Source organism: Platichthys flesus, chromosome 2, assembly GCF_949316205.1.
Source record: "Platichthys flesus chromosome 2, fPlaFle2.1, whole genome shotgun sequence".
Taxonomy (NCBI): Eukaryota; Metazoa; Chordata; class Actinopteri; order Pleuronectiformes; family Pleuronectidae; genus Platichthys; species Platichthys flesus.
In genome coordinates, this window is record NC_084946.1 from 23,986,954 (window position 1) to 24,012,308 (window position 25,355).

The 25,355-nt window shown below is 42.3% G+C and overlaps 1 protein-coding gene across 4 annotated transcripts in view; it reads left to right on the top strand.

Moving 5' to 3' along the window:
* rap1gapb (RAP1 GTPase activating protein b) overlaps positions 1-25,355 on the top strand; it is a 96,458-nt gene that overhangs the window by 27,967 nt on the left and 43,136 nt on the right. Inside the window, exons 1-2 of one of the 4 annotated variants that reach the window (XM_062407126.1) lie at positions 4,659-4,776; positions 13,894-13,929. In XM_062407126.1, the coding sequence (XP_062263110.1) occupies positions 4,733-4,776; positions 13,894-13,929 (80 nt within the window). In that variant the 5' untranslated portion in view covers positions 4,659-4,732. Of the gene's footprint in view, positions 1-4,658; positions 4,777-13,893; positions 13,930-25,355 lie in introns of those variants that run through there. The other 3 variants (XM_062407127.1, XM_062407128.1, XM_062407150.1) reach the window with 3 other exon arrangements.

The following is a 25,355-nucleotide window of genomic DNA, read 5'->3' on the forward strand; positions in this document are numbered from 1 at the left end:
TACAGCAAGTCGGACAAAAAGCAAACAGAGACATGGTCGTGGGCACTTCGGGCCACTGAGTCGGAGCCTGTTGTCCCTGCGATCTTGTCACGGGTGTAGTTGTGTCCCGCCTCGCTGTTCCCACAGGGGGTGGAGGTGGACTCTAACTGTGCAATAGCCTCTCAGCCCTTAGGACGCACATATGATGAGCTGCTGCTGCGCGTGAAGGCTCATCACCTGGAGGGAGTCTGGATGTTTGGACTTCTCTCTATAGAAGAATCTGTTTGTGTTGAACTTAATCACCTTCCTGTAGATTCAGTGGCAGCTAATGGTTGTGTCACCTGCAATTTGATCCACTCCAACAGTAACCCTGTAGCTGCTATAGGGATTAGACAGCAACCTGTCAATCAGGCTGTGGGTCAGTCCATCACTGTAGTTGCTATTAAAAATATCTAGAGCCCTTCCCATATCTATTTAGGAGAGTAACATGGTTCTTATACCGATATACGGCAAATAGGCCTGTATAAAAACATTTCAAAGATGTCGTTTTCAAATCCTTTGTCAAATATTAATATATTATTAACTCAATTACATTTATTTGTCATGATTAACCATGTTCTCCTTGAATACATAATTATAAATAAAAGGAAACTCAAAAAAAACGACCAAACATTATTTAAAATTCTTTAAAATATAAACATTCATGCACATCTTTTCTGAATTGTTTATTCTATAGTTTTAATATCAGTAAACATGAACACATTCTGATGTGTCTGTGTATTTGTCCATCTGATAAATCGGTGGCTCTATAAATATAAAGGTTCTGTAAATATCCCAACAACAATTGGCTGGATGGCTATACAACTTTGTGCACACATTCATTATCCCCCTTGGATGACCCCCAATGGCTTTGTTGATTTCCTGTCTTTTTCAGTCAGCGGTCTCAAAGACTTAACTCTGGTGTTGTGGAGTTCAGTGTCTTGAAGTCTTGTTTGTATATCAGCTCTTGATATATGTCGGGTATTGAATATTATCTTTTACAGCAGTGATATCAGCCGTGATGTGAAACACAAGGTTATTATGAGCCTGTGTGTCATTATTAAATTGTGGACAAGGAAATATTGTTTGGTTCTGCAGCTAATCATCACCTTCACATGTTTTGGTGGCAAGTTTCTTTCTTCGGTTATTTTCACCGCCTGAGAAGAAAATGCACCGGTTTGTTTTCCCTGCGACAGCACACAGTGTTTGGAGACGTGGACAGGACCCCATCCCACAAGAGGGCAGCATCTCATTACTGCACCCCCCCCCCCCCCCCCCCCCCCCCCCTACTCCCGTCGCCAGTCAAGTCTTCAAAGTCAAGGCTGACCTGCTTTAGAGGAACTCTCCTGTCGGGCTGCGACGCCTTGGGACTGAAACCCACAGACAAAGACTAATTACTCCGAGCTGCCCCGTCCCTTTCACCTGCCTCACACAGATTACTCTGGGTACAGAACAGGCCTTTTTTCTCTCCTGCCTCTCACATCCTCGCGAAGGACACCTTATGAAAGACACGAGGGAAAAGGCAACAGTGAAAAGAGCTCTTGAAACTATATTACTGTGGCGACAATAACAAGTTTGTCAGCAGAATCCTGGCTCTGGAGAATTACTGTGTTGGAGAAATGACACGTCATTATCAGGACAGACCGACTGGAACACAGGAGCGTCCACTTTGCTTTAAGTATCAAAAGGATCTTACAGGAGGAGGACTGTCATGAGAAAGTGCATTTAAATATCTTTTCAGCTCAACATAACAGCATGAAAAGCTTTTGGACAAAAGGCCTACAAAGAGGAATATAATGACCAAATCATACTTTTATACATAATACTCATAGCAAGCATAGGGACCTCTGGCTTATGGGTCCGTATATGGCCTTTTTTAAATATGATCATTTGAAGAAAACACGTGTCCTTGCTGACGAGCATCACAGTGACTTCTGACTGCCCTTGCGGGGACACACTGACCGTGTTGTTTGGATGACGTCAACGCTCTTTGGTGAAGTTTGGAGCCCGACAAGCAGCTTTTTTAACAAGACCACGTTCTGACTGAGGCCGTGTTACGCAGACATGTTTTACAATGAGCAGGATCATGACTGAGAAACAGAAATCCTCATTCACATTCGAGAAGGGGCCTCGTTGCGTCTTCGGAGCTTCTCAAACTGGCCAAGTATCAGTTTTTTTCGAAAAGCCATCAGATTATGGATTATTGGAAAAACACATCATTATTTCTCCAGTAACATAGGTTTCAATTAGTTATTCAATGCTATATAATCGGGCTTTAACTTCAATGATTGACAGTTGGGATTGATTGAGCGCGTGCTGACCTCCAGCTCCCTCCCCCTATGGGCACTGTTCAGAATCTGGCTCTAAATGTGCAAAATGGATGCGGTTGTATCTGTGATATTTTGTCTTCATTTCAGGATGGTGGGAGAAAGTGGACATGCCTCGTCCATCTTTTTATACAACAAAATATCACCTAACAAGACATTTCAGTTCCTTGGATAACTGCCAAGTTTGATAGGAGGGAGGAATTATTGATTAAATAATGATTCTTCAGCAAGTTGTGTTGGTGAAAAAGTCAGTTGTGAAATAGCATCATCATCACAACCATCTGACATCAGAAGAGATCGATATGGCCCCTGACAGGAAACAGGCTCACAGCCACTGTTATGTATTCTAAGTTGCTCTTTTTGTGCAACACTTATGAAACATTCTTTTGCCCTTAACTATCAATTTAATCCCATGCTGACAATATGATGGATTGTTTTTTTAAGAGTCAGATTTCAGAGGACACACTGGATCCATATCTGTCCATAAAGGAGCTGAAGGACCTTGATGAGGACACTGTGGATATGTATGACCTGTTCAGACGTCCTCTCCTCTAAGCTTCTGATTTGATTTATAGCTTATGTCTGGTCACTGTCCAGTCAGACCTAATAGAATCACAGAAAAGGTCGACTGGGGGTCATCGGTCCAGCCCAGCGTTAAAACTGGTGTGTAAAGGGGGACAGAAGGACAGTGGCTGCACTCGAACCACGACAGACAAAGGAAGGATGTACAGTCCCATCGCAACTGAAAGGTAATGATTCACTCAGATTTACAGTATGAGCAGCAGAGGCAGCAGCCAGAGGCACAGAGAGGTCATGAAGGGAGAGGAGAGGATGGGGAGGGGGGGAATGGAGAGGAAATAAAATGAGAAGAGACAATATCAGAATGAGGTGAAATGGTCCACTCTTGTTTAACTCTAAGCAGACGTGCTCTGCCAACAGATTGACGAAGACATCCCTTTCCACACACTCCACCTGATGAAGGTGTCCTTTTTTTTACACGTCTCTGTTTGATTTATTCCTGAAGTTAAAGAGAAATTGGGTTGATTTCGGTGGTGAAATATTTCTCCGTCTGTTCCAGGTTGAAAAAGGTTCAGTAACTTGACAGTCACGTCTATCAGCTGATACTTTGCTTCATCTTTTCAGACCGAGATGGCATCTGAGATTTGAACCTGGCAAGTTGATGGTAAACTAAAAGATATTGTTTTAGAAAATGCATTAGACAATAGTTGTTGGACATCACAGTTATTAAATGGAAACCACAAACTGTCTTCACTCTAAAAGCAAACTTTGTAAAGTTGGCTTTGCAACTTCATAACAGTATGAGGGTTTCTTTTCTCTCACCTGGCCACTATATTGTTGAAAGTTTTATTGTTTCCATACAAATTAAAACCTTCAAATATGTTGTCCCTGTATCTATTAAATAGCATTTAGACAACTTTAAATATTAGCATCCAAGTGCTGTGTATAATTGTTCGTATTTAGTAATAGTATAATTTTAATCCACCTTTTTCCCAATCTATTTTATTCTATTCAATTTTTACCGGTATTTATTCTGTATTTGTGCTTTTGCAATATCTGATTTTCCCCAATGAGCAATAAATCTCATCTAGTCGTATCTTATCTAGACATCACTTAATATTCCATTTTTGATATTCCTCATTTATCATAAAGTAAAATATCTTATGAGTTTCTACATTAAAATGTCTCAAAAGGACAAATAGTTTTTTTTAGATTTTGTTGAATTGTGAACTTACATTATTCAAAATGCTTCCAACAACTTTCAAAACCAGAGAAATCTCTAATTTGATTCAAGGTACAACATAAAAGTTATAAATTGAATGTTTACTGCTTATTATGATCGATCTACAAACTCATTGCCTGATTATTCAATAGTCCAATGACATTAATTGTAAGTTGGTTAGAAAGAAGTGTAGCCACATGTTGTCTCCTTTACCTATTTTCCTCAAAAATCATAAAAATAATATTCAGGGAGACACAAAGAGAAGATTTGAGTCCTTTGTGTCGTCTTCCTGCTGAAATGAGAACGAATGAGTCGGAGTGAGAGAAATCCTCCTGTTTGTTTCCAGGGTGAGAGGACGACAGGACAACTGGACACACCTTTCTTTTAATCTGGCAGAGATGGGAGCTACTTAGTCAGAGAGCACAGAGGAGACACAGGGGAGGGAGGGTGTGTGTGTGTATGCACATAAAATACACTCAGACAAAACACACACACACTCAATGAGGGACGAGGAGGGAGGAGAGATGAGTTGGAGGTATATAGAAACAGAGGGGAGGTGCACGGTAAGGAAAACAGAAGGTAAAGGGATGAATGTTATTCTGTAGAGTTGTGACCTGCACCTGGATCTCCACAGCTGATCAGCAGGATGCCTCAGAGGAGAAGGAGCTACACATTCGGAGCTTACGGAGGGTAAGAGAACAGAGAAACATTAACTCTCCCGGCTGTGTCTCCTGTGATGAATCTCCAGGACCGTGTTTGTGTGTCTGTTACCAGCCCGTCTGTCACCGAGGTGCAGGGAGGGCAGAGTGTGAGACGGCTCAGGGAGCTGTGGTGCACCCGCTCAGCCACGACCCTCAGCACCGTGAACTCCCGACTTACAGCTTTGTCTTTTAATGCTGAATCACTGAGCTGAGAAATGGTGTGATCAGGCGATTGATAAATTGATCCTCTCGATCCCACAAGTTCCTTTCTCCCCCACAAGTTGCTGTCTTAACTTCTCCACAGAATATCCTGAATGAAGACTGAAGGCAGTTTGAGCACATGTGTCCGTTCTCTTGATGATAAATAAATAAATCCACAAATGTCACGAGGGATTATATGTTGTTGCTGTTTTCTTTCTTTTGGTAAAACAAGCAGATTAAGAAATGCTGTTGCGTTCCAAGAGAAACAATCAAACGCTGTGCATATTGAGTTAGTGTGGGATCAGGGATCCAATTAAAGGCTTATTTACCGGGTGTATATTTATCACTCTCAGGAAAACAAAGGGCAGCAGCATCTTTGCTTCAGTCGGGAACAACACACTTAAATGGGTCAATTGCATTATTGATAGAGGGTTGAGGCACGTGGCCTGCTGTGGCCGAGCAGGTGGAGCGGGTCCTCCACTCATCTGAAGGTCACCGGTTCAATCCCTGAGGCCTCTAGTTCACATTTCGGATTGTGGCTGCTGAATATGTGTGTGAATGTGACTTGTAGCTTAAAAAACACTCTGAGTGGACGTTAAGAAGCTCTTTATATATTCAGTCCATCGACAAAGAGAATCTCTCGGATCTGAAACTACTTTGGCTTATGAGCGATGAGCCGCTCGGCTCCACAATGCATCAGAATTCATGAGCCGATGGAATTACTTCCACTATTGTATTTTAATGCTCGTGGGTTCTGCCAAGTCGGCATTGAAAACACTTATTAGGCTCCATTTGACATTCAGAGTCAGATTGAAAGGAAGCTTGTGTTCCCGGGAAGACGCAGCCAACAAGTTGTGCACGGAAAAAAACACAACAACCACTTCATACCGAGATGTGCAATGGGATTTTGGGAGTTACATTTTGGAGGATAAAAAAAGAGAAAGCATAATACTATCGACACTCTAAACCTGTGAAACAAGTTTTTTTTTAACCTTTCTGAGGTTTGGTAATTGGATATTTGTTGTAACATCACAACCTTTCCTTGCACATTAGTGAGTATTCTCAGTGAGAGCTTCTGAGCCTGAGCCTGATGTTCAACAGGGGCCACTGAGGCTCATTTGTACTGCAGTAGTTTTTCTAAAGACTCCCATCAGAGTCGTTAAGTGCAGGGAAACAATCTCAAAACAACAAACCTATCTGGTTGTTATTTTCTAATTGGATCAGTTAGTTTTTTAACTGAAAAATATTGCAGAAAATTGTGTTTTCTTTGTGATAAATGCAGATGTGTTATGGCTTTTTCCTATATTATGGATGAATGTGTAATAAAGTTCACGTATCACCTGACTCGGCTCTTCACCTGCAGTCGACCAGGATGTTTTCAGCAGCGTTCAACTCTTTTGTTTTTTGTTTCTACCCCTCATTGTTTCTACTGTTGTGGTTCCCTCTTACTGCTCTCAACCCAGTCCCGGGTGCAGCAGTGAGTTATTACATAAACTTGAACTCTAGTAAGGCACAACCAAGGTCACAGATCAGTGAGGGTAGCTGCTGGACACAGAGAAGTGATCAGCTAAAGAGTCTCAGGAGATATGAAAGCTCAAGTTTTTGAAGACGAGCGATTATTGGGATTGAATTTGTCGGGTCGCCAGAAACACTTAGGATAAATGGTGATGTTTGGACCGTGTCTATATGAAGTTTGCCAAATTTGTGTTTCCAGCTTGTTTCACACTTGGCAATTGGACACAAAAGTCACTTACTGCAGGTTTTAAGTGGCGACCATGGACTGTTTATAAAGATGGACAAAGTGTCTCCAGAGATAGGAAAGCTGCCATCTTGTGCACTCCAACCAGGAGATACACACACACTTAAACCAATCAGAAGTCAGGCTTAGCTGTCAATCAGGACATCTCACCTCATTTTATTGGATCCAATAACTCAAACCAAACTTACTTTGAAACTCTCGAACATGCATCAGTGTGATAAGAGCAATCTAAAATAGATTTGATGTGTACTTTCGGTCCATGTCCTATCCAGTAACATGGAGGAGGCAGGATTTATGATATATGGTCACATGTGGGAGCCACTTGAGTTTTCCATTGTGTTTAATTTTCATTTATCTTCCTCCATTTTCTCCATCCATCCATGATCCACTCTGATAATTGTCGTCTCCAGCTTGTTCCTCTGACCTGTCTTTGCCTCAGGATTCTTAGAAAACACGAGATGAATGAACACACGTATTTCAACAGAAGAAATTAGGTTTACATTTTCCACTTTAATCTGTGGAACAGTTTTGTCTTATTTGCGCTTGTCAACAAAATCCGTCTCTGTTGTTAAAAGCGTTGTTGTTGACGAAGAATCACTCCGGGGAAATTAATGCTTAATGCATAACGGGGGAGAAAAATGATTTTCCAAGAGAAATGGACCAACAAATTACTGTTCTGCGTTTGCTTCAGGATTTTCTCCTCAAAGACATGATTTTTTTGCAGAGTCTCTTCCGCACACTGTTTCATAGAAATTGCTGTTATCACATAATTATGTGGCTGTTTTGGCAAAACACTAACTAGTAAACAACTGCAAAACAAAAAAAGGATGAGCTAAAATAAAAGCTGGAAATTGTGCCCAATTTGAGCCTCAATCTCCTGCAGGATTGATTCTTTTTATGCTGGGCAAATTCAAAGCGGGGCGATTTTGTGAAGTTGGGAAAACAATTAAAAAAACAAGAGGTGGTTGAGGGCCGTGTGGGTGAACAGCTATTTTGGATATCCAGTAAACTTTCTGTTTTTTTCTTCAAACCTCCCACTCGGATTTTAACCTCTGGAACAAGCGGGTGAAGCCGACACCCCCTCATGAGCTGAGAGGCTCTGCTTCATCTGAGTGACCTATTTCGTACCTATTTTCAGATTTTTTGAGTTTGTGGAGCTGAAGGTTTTAGAGAGAGTTAGTCGGAGGCGCTGGTATTTTCGTGAGCTGTAAATTGCAGCCGGTTGTTTTGCTGCTGTTGAGTGAAGTTGGTTTCAAGCCTGGAGACAAGTGGCAAGATCAGAGGATTGTGTGTGTGTGTGTGTTTGTGTGTGAACCTTCACTTCCAGGCTGCTCATCAGATCCATATATACATATGCTTTATTTATTTTTTGCATGATGACACAGATCCATGTTTGTTGAGAGTTATGAGAGTTTTTCTTGAAGTCATTACAGGTATATGTCAGATTAAAGTTAAATGTAATCACGTTGAATCTGCTCACTATTTGACAGTCACTGTGTCTGTCTAGTAATAATAACAACAAACAAACAGCTTGATAGTTTCCCTGAGGAGGTGGTGGAGACCAAAACCAGAGCTTTAAGGAAAGAGTAGGTTAGTGCTGTAAGTTCACACACACAACATGAACACTGTACGTCGGCCCTGCCCGTCTGTGGTTCCTCCTCCGCTGCTGCTAACGGGTTAGCCTCTTCTTTTGTCACTCAGGCTCATCGCTGTGTACGACATAGAATCCAAAACGTGCACACGCCTCTTCTCAGATGATTTGGTGTCGTCACAGCTTTGCTTGCCGGCGTTCTCTCCATGTTCGTATAGCGTTGCATTACTGGTTTACTTTACTGACGGGTGAAGAGCACAGGGAATCGTTGAAGCTACTGGATCACAAGGAAAACTTCTTCAGATGCTCTGACGCTATTATCGACTGTTTATTTTGAATCTTAACTGGTCATTACAGTTTTATTATGAACTTTTTCTCCCACTTCGAATGAATTTTTTAAAATATAAAAATGACAATTGGGGAAATAATGGACGTTAAATAAGGTAACGCCAGAAAAGTGGCTCCAAATTGATGATAATGTTCCTCCTGATAATGCGCTAAACTCCTGAAGGTGTAAATAAACAAGCGTTTGTCTACAAGCTCACTGAACTAACTTGCAAGTTGATGATATGTCAATGTGTTCACAGCTTGATTTCACTGCCAAAAAGTATTTTATTACAGATTTCAAGTTCATGGCTTTAAAGTATTTCTCTAATACCAATAAGAGTAATTAATTCATATCAATGCTGTGGAAAAGGTGATACTGTTTATCAAACTTTAAAACTTGGGACTTGTGCAGGTGGATTTGATCAGAATTTATTGCTATTGATAAATTACTAGATACGGATTTAAATGTTAAATTCTGACTAAATGACATCAGCTGTAAAACCATGAGGGAAAAGTAGAAACGTTTTATGGGAAATATCATTGTAAAAAGCAAATTGAGACAAAAGTAGTTTAATTCGATTTCTCTCTTTTCCTCCGCGGTCATTCTGTGTAAAGGTAATTATGTTGTACAAATATCATATGGATGATCTTTTTCTTATTCCGGTGACTTCTTCTTCTTGGAGAAGATTAAAATGTTTGTTTGCCTGATCAGGACGCTGCCAAACCGGAGCCTTTACCCAGCGACCAGTCAAAAGCTGCCGTCTCCCCCTTCAGGGCTTTCCTTGTCACTTCTACTAAAGCTGGATTGAATTCAGTCCAATTATTCCAAAAGTTCGACTGCAGCCCTGAAAACTAGATTAGCCTGAGAAGTTCTGGTTCACTGCCGTCGATGTGGTTAAAGCAGCTGGTGAGAGAGTCGGGGGGGTGGAGAGGGTCGTCCCCACCTTTCTTCTACTGGACACGTTGAAACAAAGACTGAGACAAACGGTTCACACCAGCGTGAGCAGATCGATAGCAGAGAAGAAAGTGGCGACGCCGGATAATTAGCAGACGATCTGGTTCTGAGTGGTTTACGTTTCCTCGTCATTACACCAGAAGAAAGGCTGATGGATGCACAGAGCTGCTTCTCGTATCGATCTCTCTCATCTAACACGATTCATAGAGATTTCTGTCTGAATGGATGAGTCCACTTTCATCTCTTTTCCTGCCAGGGAGAAAATTAGGCTGCGGTTTGAGTTTTTGTGTCACACGATTCAATATTTTACTTATGAATTAAAATGATAGTCCTAATAGTTTATTAGAGTAAAAGGTGAAATCCATCTTAATGAGAATATTTCAGATCATATCAAATCTAATTGTTTATTAGACCTGCTGGACATTTGAAACCTTTAAAATACTTTTATGTAATGAGACATGAATTTGAAAGCTTTGCAAATATGCTTCAATGTTCCTGTAAAGTTTCCAGTTTGTAAATGGTGAGAATTTGCTGCTTGTCAGTGTTTTATACAAAACTGTTTATGACACTGGGTTCTACCATCAGAATTTTTTTTAAAAATACTTTTCCTGACATCTTATAGACTTAATAAGCGTTCATCAAATGAAATTGAAATAGAGTAGGGCCATAAATCAATATAAACTATAGAATTTAGTGGAGCGTGTACTTCCACCAACTCTGAACAGTCCCTTTATGAAACCACATCTAAATTAACTAGATCTGTTGTTTTTTTTTATTTGGATCTGCACCAAATAACACACACTCACAAATTCAATTCAAACTCACCTGTATCTCAGCCCCTGATATGCATGTAGATTTAATGGCTTCTTCCTTTATCCTTCCACATGTTCCATGATAATCCGTATAGTAGAAGCACAAATGTGTGAAAACGTGTCTATATAATGCATTGTGTAAGCACAGTGAGGAGTTAGAACATATAACTGATCTACATCAGATTAGTTAAAGGTTTTGTTGTTTATAGCGAGTTTAAAGGAACATAAACTCCACTCAGGAGCAGAAATGAACCTTTACACTCAAAATGTGTGTTTAATGGGACATTTATCACAATAGTCGTTGATACTGACTGATGTTTATTTGTCTATTTTTGGCCACAGCCCTAAATTAAATCTTAAGCAATCATTTCAAAACCTTGACCTGCACCCTTATGACTTACAGCCATAATAACTCGGCCTGTTTTCCCTCCTCCCATGTACTTGCGTGAGTGAGTGACGATGGAGGCGTGGATGTTTATGTGATGGTCTGTTCCCCACTCGCGTTCTGTTAACACCAACACAGTGTGTTGCCTGTGTCAGCAGGGGCGGCTAATCGCTGACTGGCAAACAAATATTTCCATTCTCAACACGCCGGGCAACAGACACACAGCTAAAGAGCAGCGACTCGCAGAATGTCAGTGTTTCCATTTCAAAAACAAAAGGTGAGTTGTGTGTGATGACAGAGCCGCCGCGCTGCGAGTGGGCATCACAAGAGTTTGGTGAAAACACAACGCGTTCAGACACACAAAAGCATCGATACTGTTTCAATTTCTTACATCACCCCATCTGCTCTCGGACGACTTTATTTAATATTGTGACAACAGGCTGAAACACTGGAGAGAGACATGAGAGGAAACGGGGGGGGGGGTGTAACGATACAGAGCCAGAGCCACGGATGGAGATGCTATCAGGCTGGGAGACAATGAAGACAGAGACAGATCAGAGGTCACACCAGGTCAAACCCACCCCGGCTCCAGCCTGCCACCCAGTGGTGTGGGCATGCTAGGGCAAATTGATTCTTTGCCCTTTTGAGAGATGAGTAAAACTTAATTAAACCTTAATTAGAGGACGTGGAAGATGGAAACTTAAAAATCGAGCAGCTGAGCTCATCCACAGAGATGTTATGTGTTCATTGGTTTTTCATTTTCCAACTTTCATTATTTTTTTTATATAAAAATATCAACTTTTTCTGCAATTTTTCTTCTATTTTAATTTATGTCTCGCTTTATATTCATCCATCCATCAAATTATCAATCAACCCACCTACACATACATCCATCTATCCATATTATCAATCCATCCAACTATCTTAATATGACAAGTAGATTATGATATTTTAAATACATTTTTAACTTTTTCAGTGCAGGACCTTTACTTCATAATCAGCATTTCTGCTTTTACTGCAGTGTATCTGCAGCAGGAACGTGCTTCTGTATTTAATTCAATCTGTATAATATGTGTAGAGACGATATTTAATCTAAAACCAGGTTTTAAGCTGCTCCTCAAAACACAGATGGTGTCAGACTGTGCACTCTGCTCTTATACATCCCCAGCCCTCTTTGGCATAAATCAATTATGGTAAAACTGAATAAGACGTCGTTCTATGAATATTTTATGGGGGTGAGGGGAAATCAAGAGCAGCCTTTGCATGCACCCCTACTCTCCATTGGTAAATCTTACAGTAAACAGGTTTACTTTTCTCTTTTTGACAGCATCTCATTCATCATTTTGAAAGTGTTTTTCATGAGACCTTGTGAGGAAAATGAATAATCGATAAGCTGTGGACAAATGACAGGTGAGTGTATTGTTTTTGAGGCACTTAACTTGCCTCATGGACAAATGGCATTGGAAATTTAAATTAAAACTCTTGAGATATCTTGGTCTATGGATGAGGGATGGTCCAAATTGAGAATCTGACACTTTGAACCTCGTAGTGGAAACAAACTTCAGTTGCCTTTTCTCTCTCTATCCACTAACAGGAGAAGAATGGCTTCAATTATCTCTGTGATTTTCATTTTGTTCTTTTACTGAGGTGTGTGTGTGTGGCATCAAATGCTAGCAGTTTTCATTTGATTGGCTTAGCCCGGAGGAAAAAGGGATTAGCCCTGATTATCAGTGGATTGATTGGCCCCAACCAGCGTCCACTCAAGCAGAGGCTGCCGGGAAGATTGATCCAGATGGGAGAATGATCTGTTTCCTGTTTCATTTGTATGCAGAGCGAATCGAAAGCAAGTGCCGCACAACTCCTACCACTCTGTAGAAGTGATGCACAGACTCTGTTTCCCCTCAGGCAGTTTAATTCTACCGATAACACTCGCAGCTTATCAACATTTCCACTTAACAACAACAACAAATCATAATTCCTACACCCTGCATGCTGCCGTGTCAGTTTTATATACACGTTTCTCAGTTTTATTACTGGTGCAGGGATCCGCTGCTGCGAAAAGATCAGTTTTTTCAAAGTTCGGTGAAGCACGACTCAGTTCGCAGACCCATCAACTGCAGATCTGTTGTGTGATCACACCCGGTGTAGTGGATGTGTTGTTGTTGTGATCGACAACATCACGTACGTTGATGAGTTCCCTGCCGCCGCTGCTACAGAGCGCTGGACGCATGTTTATTCAAAGTTAATTGGTATTTGTTACAGTCATTAGCTCGTGTGAGGAAGGAGAACAGTTAACAAAGTGTAATTGGTTAATATAAGATAATTAACCTCATCCATAACCATCTCTGTATATGTAGTGTATGTATAGTGTTCGACATTGTACTTCCTTAACGATGCAAATGCCCAGTGCGATAAGAAAGACCTTAAATGTCTGATTGAAGTGTTAGTTCCCCCTTTTAATTTTAACAAGGTTAAAATGTTGTTGACGTTTGATATAAATTTAGTTTTTGCTGCCATCAAGTAAACAGAAAGGAACAACAACCATTTTGCATTGAAGGGCACTGAAGTCTGTTCATCTGTATTCTGTCCCATGCTTGTGAACACGATATCTCAAGAATTCCTTGAGGGAAATTCTTCAAATTTGGGACAAATGTTGAGTTAGACATAAGGATCAACTGTTTAGATTCTGGGAGTCACAGTGACCCCATGTTGTTTTGAATAGGGCTTAACAGGATCACCCATTTGGCACATTGTTTGGACTCAAGGATGAAACGATTAGGTTTTGGTCAATGGTCAAGGACCCTGTGACCTCACCAAACCCTTTTGTTGCCTTGCGATATCTTAAGAATGCCCGAAGAGAATCCTTGCAAATGTTGTAAATATTTTCATTCAGACTCACAGATTAAATCATTTGTATTTGGGATGTCCCAAGTCTCATAAAACATGTTTTTGGTGAACGTGATATCTCAAGTCTGTGTTAAGGGTACTTCTTCAAATCTTTGCTTTGTCACTTGCAGTTGCAGTTACACACCGGATGAGAATCTGCATTAATCAGCTGCTATTTCTTTCTCTGCAGGGTCGACAAGAACTTCTCCAGGACCAGAACCTTATGGTGAGTCCTGCTCTGATTGAAATACAACATGAATCAGAGAGATTTGATTTAATGCTTGACCTCATTCACTTGAACATTGAGTTGTGTTCCCAACTATTGAAGCCCTTGAGATCCGTGCAACAAAGCTGCTGAAGTAGATTACATTGTATTATACATCCAACTTTAATCATCTGAAGGCAGACTGAAACATGACCAGACCATCCCGGACTATGTCTACTCAGTTAGTTGGTATTCATACGATCCCTCTGCTCCAACCAGATTCGTGCTCAGCATTCAGGTCCTAACTCCGTGCTGTGACCTGAATATAGACACATTTATGAAGGCTGATAAGACCTGTAATTTTACAACAGTGAAAACCATAAGCAGACTTTCCCTCCTCCTTATCTCAACTCTGACTTATTCCTGGCACTTAACAAGAATTTAAATTGTGCATGAAATAATGTTGTCACTCAGCAAAGCCCGTCTGTTCTTATGGTGTCGTACATCTGCAGTCGAAAGGACAGAGATAGGGGAAGGGAAGCCAATGTGTGGTCGTAAATTATAGACTGTGTTTAAAGATTGAAGACATGACGGCTTCCAAAAAGTGAGGCCGATTGATCCTGACTGCCCCCCCGGGGAGCTGGCTGCAGCACAGGTCATAAATCCTGCCTCCTCTGTGCCGGTCAATGGAACAAACGGAAAAAGCCAAAAGCTCACGTTCACTTTGGTTTCTGTCGTTTAGGTGTTATCACACTGATGCTTGTTCAAGTGTTTAGCTTTCCAGTGCGATTAGTTTTAATTACTTGAGGTATATGAATGGGATTGACTGATTGACTTGCGATTGGTCGAGCCCATGAATCGGCAGGAGCTTGATACCGTGGCTCCACTCTGTGATAACCATCTCCAGACTATGGCTCTAAATTATGTCAGAAGTGCAAGATGGCGGCCCCCGTATCTGATATTTTGGCTTCATTTTTGTAATTACTCATTTATGCTTTAAATACTTGGGCAAGAGAGAGAGAGCACAAGAACGTACTGATTGTTATACAGCTTTGAGACACGAACATTAATATTACAACTTGCGCACACATAAATATTTACAATAGTTCATTTGTAATCCAGTTCTGTTATGAGTTCCACAAGTCTTTGTTTGTGGTGCTGCGAGTTGTGACCTTTTTATTTAAGTTCATGTTTGTGTTGGACGGAGTCAAGGCAGTTTGAAAAGGAGACCAAGCTCCCATCTACAAAAGAGTTTTAGTTCCTATCTTAAATACCTTATAAAATATGTCATAAGGGTACGTGTTAACAAAGTGATAAAGAAAACACATTATATATAAATAATGTCACACTAATGGTTGATATTCAATAAAAAGGCTCAGAATCAAAAGCTGTCAGTGACACTAACTACAGGAGGATTCAAGACAGCAGATGTCTTTATGAACACTGGTTATCTAATCTAATTATCAGAGGTGATTGTCGGAGCTTTGTCTGTTTTGCAGGCGGCTGAGGTCGGGTGTCGTCTTTCACTGGATTGAATGAGACGCACGAATGAAAAGCGAACTGAGAAGTGAAGACTAATTACGTATTGGAGTATAGATTTTTTTTTTTCTTTTTGTTTGCAAGGTTCTCCGGCAGAATCTCAGCAACTGAAGAAAAAAGTAGCAGTTGCCTCATCATTCTGCATCAAATGGGCCACAGCCACGTACACACTGAGTCATAATGAGTCTGGAAAGGACAATGAGAGGGTTCAGCGGATAGAGGAAATTGAAGGTGCAAGGGTGCTCAGGCTGCACAGAGGAGAACACAGCGCTCACACACCCACTGAATTTCATTATTAGGGTTTGGTTTCTGTTGCAAACTGGGCTGTGTAGCATGGTAATGGTACCTCCAGGTTGGTTTTAGCAGTCGATAGTTATCCACAGTATACGGCTCTCTGATAATAATCACTGAGTCATTAGACCCATTGTGTATTCAATCAGTCTCCGGCTACACTGGCGTTAAACAGCTTAGCTACCCACAGCCACATACCTACTATTTAATCATTCATTCCGCCCCAGGAGGGATTTCTTGATTCTTCTCTGAATCAAGTAGGTTTTGTTCCATATAAAGTTTGCTCATATATTATTGGATCATGCTCCATAAAGGTTTATAAACTAGTGTCTAATTTGTCAAAAGGAAAGTTAAGAGTAACACTCTGATCGCTATACCACACTCGCTTTGACTCTATTCACGTTTTCCTTCACAGTATGGTTGTGATAATACCTATTTTCTGATTACAGGCAACAACCAGCACATAACATAGGCTATACGTCCAACTCGACAAAACAATGCATAACTATAATTCATGCGAACGGATTCCGAGATCAGGACGTGCAGGAAATGTTTGAAAAGAATTCAGTGTAAAGGGAGGTTTATACAGAATTCATATTTCTGTGAAAGGCCATTCTCTAATGACCAAATGCTAAGAATGGGACAAAGTGTTTAACCAAATACGAAATCCCTTATAAACCACATCATTTTATTTTGGCACATCCTTTGCAGACACCTCGGTCGAGGCCTTTGTGTCCTCGGAAGGAAGCAGACCTTCAGTGTCCGTCATTAAATACTGTCCTCCTTGATCCTCTGCCATAGCCACTGCTTCAAATCTATTACACCATTATCCTGAACCAGCCAGGTGTGTGTGAGTGTGTGTGTATGTGTGTGAGTACAAACACAAAGCACTCACACTTTTCTCTCATTGGTGATGAGTCTCCTCCATCTCACCCTGGCACACAGGACTTTTCTCTTTGTGTTCTTGTACCTTAAATAACTCTGATTCACTAGGGTAGGACAGTGCTCCTTAGGCAAAGTGAGAACACACTCACGTCTCGGTGCTGAGTCGTTCCCAACGACGTGTTCCCAATTAAGCACTCATTAACTTGATTGCTCTCGATAATGGTGGTGCTTATCTCCTCAGTCTAAAGCTCCTGCCGTGCTGCGGTAAGGAGGCCAGAAGAAATGTCCTGGCTTTTCTGCAGGAACTGATATTTTCCGGATGTGGACTTTTTTTTTTTTCTTCCCTTCACAACTTAATTCTGCTCTAATGGCGGAAAATCATTCAAATGGCTTTTTTTTTTTGCATTACTGTATGTCCAGTGATGCAGATAATCACCAAATCTATGAATTATTTATGAAAAATTTGTTTTAATGAACGTGTTTGGTTAGGGACACTCCTTATTGATATATTATGTAAAGCATATGCACACATCTGTGGCCGTGCAGCCACTTACTCTGGTCTGAGAGACCCTCGGACTGACACGAGGAGCTGGGTGGTAATGAAGAGCTCCTCAGCGGACGATGAGAAGGAGCGAGCCACAGAGGCTTTAATTGGGGATGTGTGCCACTTCGGATCGCTGTTAACGGCCATCTTTCCTCCTAATTCAGTGTCGTGAGGAGGAAGAGAAAATAACCAACTGTGGAACAATGGAAATAAACAAAGCAAAGCTCGCCCACTGAGTCAGGGGACGGCTTATCGCAGGGACAAATAAACCATTTGAACATTTGCTGTATTGGACATTCTGATCAAGATATTACTGCTGTCTTTCTAATGTTGTGTTGCACGCTCCCTCACTGCTTCCTGATGTCCTCACATTTCACAGATGTTCAATTGATCTCAGAGTGTGATTGCCAGGAAAGAGTGAATTTACCGTGATGGGAATCGAACCATTCCTGGAGAGTCTCGGCGTGACGGCACACCCCTGATGCCAGAATCATCAATTTTAGTAAAGAGACAGTTTGCAATTCAACACACCCACACCAACTGAGCATTACCACCACGCTACGGTATTGGCATATGGGTTGGTGGGTGGAAAGAATAGTTTTTATTGTGGATTCCTCGGATAACAGGAAATAACTCTTCAAACGTGACAATGTGTCCAGAGTTCCTCGTTGTAATTTAGCCCCATCCCTTAATGAAGCTGCGTAAATCTTCAAACCCATCGGTTTTGACTGTATACGTCTTGGCTGCTCATCTGGTGCTCTGCACAGATCTTTTCATCCTCCCCTGGCTTCATCCTTTCCTCCATACACACTGACTGAGGTAGATTTTATGTCCATTAAAAACCATGGCGTCTGCAGGACTAGATTTCATTCAGGCAGCTCCCACAACCCGATTCTCCCTCTGTCCCCCGCAGCTTGATAAGCCACGTTCTTTGTACTAGTATCACAAAGTATTATTCCAATACTTTTACCACGTGAGTACATCACAGTTCACTCGGGGAGGAAGTGATCACATTTTTGACCTCAGCTCCCAATTCTCATCATAATGAAATTTAAAAATATTCAGGGCTCTATTATTTTATTCATATATATTATCTTGACCATCAGTTGTGATTTATTTTAGAGGATTTAAATACACGTCTGAACAAGTCTTATGAATCTCATAAATCACATTACATAAAAAGGTCAAACTAAAGATTGTTTCAGTAGATTTTCACAGTTTAATGTACAGTAATTTATAGAACACAGTAGGTCACACATAGAAAAGCCTGTTGTTTTGCCACCTTTATTGGACGAGGCCACACTCACAAGTCCCAGCTGAGCGGTGCTGTTTTTCGATTTATCCTCTGAGGGCAGAAGAGCTGCCTCTGTTCCGCTGGCTGTTTGTTCTTACAGAGGTAGTTTGGAGCAACTGGAGAGGTTCCTCAAAAGGGCAGCGACTGGGGACTGTGTTCTCTCCCTGGGAAGCTCCACTGCTCATGTGGGCAGCAGATAATTGGTAGAAATGCCCAGCCTAGTCTGAACCAGGTCTTTATTATTACACCCATCGTGGATTGGCCACAACAAACAACTATTTTTGTGCATAGGGTGGTTAATAAGTTATCAGGTACCAGAACACCCAAGGCTTGATATAGGGTTAGGGCACCAACTGATCACCAACAGCTGGACAGACCTGTCTAACCCAGATGTGTAGTGAGGGGTGACCTGAAGGAGTTAAAGTATCTCACCCACATAATGGAGTGTGAGATCAACAGGCAGATTAGTGCAGAGTTAGTTTAATTGCAGTCCTCTCACTGGACTGTCGTGGTGAGGAGGGAGCTGGAAGGCAGAGATATCGATTTAATGATCGATAGCAGCCGTGAGCTTTGGGTAAAGAATCAGATTGTGAACACGAGGAGTAAATATGAGTTTTCTCTGTGGGGTTGCCGAGCTCATCAGTGAGCGGGTACAGCATTCTGACATCTAAAGGGAGCTTGGAGTAGAGAGAGTGCTCCTTCACGTTTAAAGGAGCCATGGGATTCTCCAGGAAGAGCTGGAAACCAGTGCTGGTGAAAGGCATGGGGAGACTACGTTGCTGAAGCTGCTGCCACCTCGACCCATTCTCTCTGATTGTGCTTATACATATTAATCTGTATGTCATCTGCACAGAACACAATCTATTTCAACTCCTCTTTTGCCTATTGAGGAGTTTCACAAAGTCAATCCAGCTGAGTTTCATCTTGAATATAAAAGCTTCTCAGGCTGTTTTCTATGTTGACGCACTGACTCTTTGCCATTGCTGCCACGTCAATACCAGGTAGTACCTGGTCCTCAGTGGGTTCACTGAGGACCAGGTGACCCCCGGTGCAGACGCAACGTGGTCTGACTGCAAAGGTCGTGCAGAGGACACCGGGAGAGAGCCGCACGGTGATGATGGAGGTTATTTCAGCAGATGGGGTACGCCTGTTAGTCAACGCACCTGTTCAGTCGGACACATGCTCGAGTGCAGCTGCCACGGTGGATGAGAAAAGAGGAAGGCAGGCTGGAATCTTTCTGAAGTAGTGTCCTATAATGCTCAGCTTTCAGCTTTCAGACGTAAGAATGAAGTTTTTTTTTTTTTGGTCCGCTCTCCATTTCCCTGCAGATGATTTAAAACGGCAATTACAACATTCCTCCCCTGTTGTGCTTCATTGGCCTCCTAAGCTAGTTAAGACGTATTCCGCTAATTAATTGCAAAGCTCAGACGTATTGAGGGAGTAACGTTGCCTGCTAATGGAGCCATTTGACATTATCGGGAGGTCGAATCCATGTAATCAAGCCCTATTACGTCTCAGTTCAGGAGACACTTCATTTACGCACTGTACATATACCTCACTGAGTGGGAATGGAGAAAGCAGGGGAGCTTGCGGGGGGGGGGGGGGTAATGCGTCAGTGTTTCAGCTGCTTCACTCAGGCTTTGTGTTCCATTGTTCATGATCCACAGCAATAGTTGTTCGATGACAGAAATGCAGCCAGTGACATGTTTCTAAATATAGCCGACTGCAGTTGACGTTGGTTTTTGTCTGGACAATGTCGAAGTCAATGTTATTTTTCATGCTGCGATTCCTAATAGAAAATTCCAGCATGACTCATAAACACTCGGTGTGTAGTCGGTAGCGGCGAATGGTTTGAGTTCGTCTCGATTTCCCACAGAGCCATAAACGTACTCTACAGTTCTAGACGATAGATGAAACTCGAACCAATTTTGAAGCATGTACGTGGGTTTTATGGTCCAACATTCCCACGTCATATACCAGAATGTCATCTTCAGCTGCTGTGTCACGACTCCAGTCATGAATTGTTGTTTTATTTTTTTGTTTCCTCTCGTCTGTGTGTGAGGAGCGGAACGGTGGCGCAGTGGTTAGCACCGTCGCCTCACAGGGTTCACTCCCAGGACCAGGACCTCTCTGTGTGGAGTTAACATCTTCTTACCCAGTCTACACCGGATGTCTCCTTCCTGCCACAGTCCAAAGTGAGCAGGTTGAAGAGTTTGGCATTTCTGCCCCGGGCCATATGTTTTTTCTGAAACCAGAAGCGACCACGTACTGGGGAGTACGACCTTTGACCTGTGCCCATTGGTACGATCTGTCAATCACACAGCATCAATACCCAAATGAATACCGTGCTTTATCATCTATCTTACAATGCTGCCTTTAACTACGCAAAGACATATGTCTGTTTTAAACAATGTAACCATCACTGCCAGCATTCATGTTAAGGAATACATCCAATATAGGGGACATTGCAGAGTCGAGAATTTCTGAAAACAACAAAAAAGGCGACAGTAGAGGAGATCGTGATAATGTCATTTAATAAAGGGCAATAACAGCTGTTTGTCCCTGTGCCCATGTAAATTAATATCATATATTCTTGTATTAACTTAGCAACTCTCAAAGTCTCCTCAAAGAGTTTCGGCCATTGTTGAAACTTCATTTCATAGACGTTCATAGACGTGTACTGCTTTTTGCAACTAGTGGTGTCGCCCCCTGTTCTTCATAGAACAGAATACAGGTTTCTGGAACAGAACAACCATTTTTATATACAGTCTTTGGTGTTTATGTGTTTCTGTGTCGTGGGTTTGGCTAACCTGGCTCCACTCCACACCTCATCAATCTCAAAACACCCCGGCTGTCCGTCCACCCCCGACGCCAGACTCGCAAGCCTGCTCAGTGGTATCTACTTCCTCAGCTGCTCAGCGTTTTCTTAATGTGAAGTTCAGTCTTCGTGTTCCTCCTCCTCACTGACCTGTAATCTCCTCTGCACCAAGATGCCAGCATCTTTCCGGCCACGCCATTCATTTCACAATGCCTCAAACCCACTCCCCACGCCACACCATTCAGCCACCTGCCAAACTGCACCATTCCAATCCCCAACTCAGCCTGCCAGCCCGAGCACTCACTTATCCGTCCTTAGCTATTCTTTTCATGAACTCCTTTTTTAATCCAGCTCCACTGGCTGTGTCCATGTCAGCTTCTGGGTCCCCAAAAAACTAAGCCCTCATAGGTTATTCTTCAGTTGTATATCGTCTTCTTCACTTTCTCAGCCTCATTCTCTGCCTGAGGTTAGTTGGGTTGTTTACTGCGTTTTCTCTTTTTCGGTGTGTGTGTGTGTGTGTGTGTGGGTGTGTGTGTGTGTGTTTGTGTGTGTGTTTGTTCCTCACTGCCGCAGCAGCTGACCGCCCTGCATGTCCACATAATGACTCTAATCACTGAGAGACACTGGAGCCCACTGCACTTACATCCACTCATTCCAGGACATATTGTCAGAAGTTTAATTTGGAGCAATCTGTTCTTGGGAAAGTGTATCTTACTTTACCTCATCGGAAAGATACAGGGTTCCCTGAGACTAGTACATATACAGACATACTATAGCATTGGATGGAATATACTAGTTTATTATGATAATCTTAGTGCAGTTAACTGGTTCTGTGTTTTTTACAAAAACATGCACGATCAGGCAATTTGGATACTTTTCCCACAGGTTTGAATGCGATTGTGTTAGTCTTTACAAGCCTGTGTAACCTGTGTGTCTTCTTCTCAATATAGTTACACAACTGTTCCTGATCTCTCTCTCTCTCTCTCTCTCTCTCTCTCTCTCTCTCTCTCTCTCTCTCTCATACCCCAATTATCTCCTGTCAACCTAACCGGTGACCTGCAGCTGAGCACTCACCCCTCAGTGCTGTTCAGCTCCAGGTTCCCTCCCCTTGTACTTGCTAATTGTGAGATCTGCTGGGTCTCTCTCTGTAAAACTGTAAGGTCTCAACCTTACTCTGTGAAGGGCCTTCAGATAGCGTTCTTTGTAGTTTGGCACTATATAAAATGGAAGTGAACTGCATGCTGGGATACATTCCAAGTCAGCTTCTTCTGATGCTCAAAATGCACCGTACAGAGAATCAATGGGCGGATATGAGAAGGTCCATTCATGCAGCTATCTGCAGCCTCCATGTCGGGAACAGCAAGCAGCCGGTGGCCTCATGTTCTCAGATTGTTTGTTCGTCCATCTGTTATATTCCTGTGAACACGATATCTCAAGAACACCAGAATTATGAAGTGATTATAATTTAGTGCTCAAAGGTAAAGGGTGCTGTGACCTCACAAACACATGTGTTGCCTTGTGAACATGATGTCTCAGGAACACCTGCAGGGAATTCTTTCAAATTTAGCGCAGATGTTCCCTTTTATTGACAGATTGTCTGATTAGGTTTGGGGGGGTCAAAGGTCAAGGTCGCAGTGGCCTCACAAAGGATGATGTGGATGAAACTGCTCTTGGTGACGAAGGGATTCAACCACATGGGGGTATTTCTAGTCTTAATCAGTGTTGTCTATTACATTGAAATTGAGATGTAGTGGTTCAACTTATATCAAATGAAACTCAGGACGACACTTGATAGTCTGACAAGGAATCAGGGGACTGTGTTGCTGAGCTGTGGCCAAGCTACAGCACGGAATCCATATGCTGCCTGCTCCACTGGCTGTCCTGTGGTTTCACATCCAGTAAGGGTCCAGCTCTATCACTGCCAGAATCAATAGAGGGCCACCAGAAAGCAAGGTGATTATGGGAGCCAGCGGGATTCTGGGAGTGCTGACAGCACCGTGGCAGTGGTGAAGAACTTCCTCCTCCACCTTTCAAGCTGTGAGGAGGACGAGGGCCAAGCATCCACTTCCACACGTTAATTACATTTTCAGTAGAAACTCATCTTATAAAGCTTTTCCTGCTTTATGGTACCCTCAGGATATTTTAATCAAGCAAAAGTTATATTTATATTAAGTGTTTCTTATTGAAATTAATAATGTGTGTCCTCGAGGGCCGAGAGCCATTTACAAAAAAAAGTGCATGCTGTATTGTTTACATTAGTATTTGCATGCATGCTGTCTCCTTTTCTGTCCCAACTGTCGGTACATTGCATCATTTATTTTAATATCCCTGCAACCAGGGCTCCATCATTAGAGTAGTGGAAAAGCAATGGCAGAATGTAAACTATTATTCTAAATTTGTATTCAGTGTCTGTTTCCATGACAGAAATGCACCCAGTTACAGAAACCTTGTTATTCATAGAGACAATGAAGATGCATAATATTTCAGCTTTTTTGGCACTGACCAATAACCAAACCAAAGTGTTTCATTTATTTTCTGTCATAATACAACGTGTACTTTTCACTTTGCATCCACCAGAATCTTAAAGGTTTCACCCATTCGTAAAGCTGCCAGACATTTGATGGAGCTGAATCTGGTGCTTTTAAAAGACGACCGACATCAGTGGTGACTTTTAAACTGAGGAGTTCAAATCACGAAGCAACTGCAGAGTACAAAGGTTCCAGCTTCACTCCAAGTGTCCTCACAGCCTAAATAACAAAGTCCCACTTCGAAAAACAAGTGGAACTGATGTAAGAACTGCAGATTCATAGAGACAGATATGATGAAAAGAATATTGGATGCGCCTGAATCTGCCCCACAGTGTTTTACCTCTTTATGCCAAAATTAGCAGGTATGCAGGTTTAATATATGCTGGTATGAACCCACTTTATGAACCCAAATAATTCATTGATCTTTTCCCCCATTGCCAGGAGAGGAGTTTTGCCTTTTCCACGTTTCAGAAAATCCGTTTTGCATTTTTCAGAATAAAATTTGCTCTTGATTGTTGTTCCAGAAAATGTCAAAACAAACGTTAATGGCTGTTTACGCCCCAAACGGCCACAAGTTCCATACACATCATAAAGTGGGGACTAAAATGAAGAAGGAGTAATTAGTGCGTTTGCCTGGGTGTTATATTTCCATCATTGCCGACTAAAGCCTGCGTCTACTGCAGAGTTATTTAACCCGTGAGTGAGCGCCGATCGTGGCCCTTCCAAGAAGTGAGTGGGTTTTTTCCGCCAGTGGAAATTGGGTTTGAGAGGAGGGGGACTTGAGCACGTGCTGTGTGGGTGTCCTGGGCGTCACGGGCACAGAACTCTTGCAAACGAAAGTGTTGCTAGTGCTGTTTTCAAGGGGTATTCTCCGCAGTTTAGTGGTGTGTACATAAATTTAGCTGCCTCAGGAGAAGACTGTGAATAGAGTGGGAGGCCGACAGTCACAGCAAGAGACGGAGAGGGGGATGGAACTAATGAAATGAGAAATGGAAGAAAACCGAGTCAGAGGAGTCTCAGCATGACCCACATACATTTGCTCTTATAAGTGCACACACACCAATCCTGAATTCCTGTGTACTCTCTTGAAAAAACTTGTTTGGTCGCCCCCCCCCGACTCGGCTCGACCATTTGTTCTGCTGTGTGTGAGAAGAGATCCTGTTTCATCTTCACCTCCGGCCCACTAGGCGACTCGGAGGCCTGTCACAGGCAGAGGGTGTTGATCGTATTTAACCTGCACTCTTCATGCTCCTTCTCGGCCGCGGTGTGGGGCTTGGTTTTGCTCCTGGTGATTCCTATCCTCCCCCCGGGTGAGTGAGGTGCAGCTTAAACTGAGACCTCTGCTGGGAAACCACAAACACAGCTTATCCGGTATCACCCAACCTCCTGAGCGGTTAAACGCAAAGAAAACAGGCTTTGTGTGCTCCTTTCATTGTTGTGCACTTGCCTGTGTGTGTGTCTGTGTTTGTGTGTGTCTGCCTAACCCGGCTCTGGGCTACCTGTAACATTACACCCACAGGAGGGTGTGGACTGGCCAACAGGCCGCCA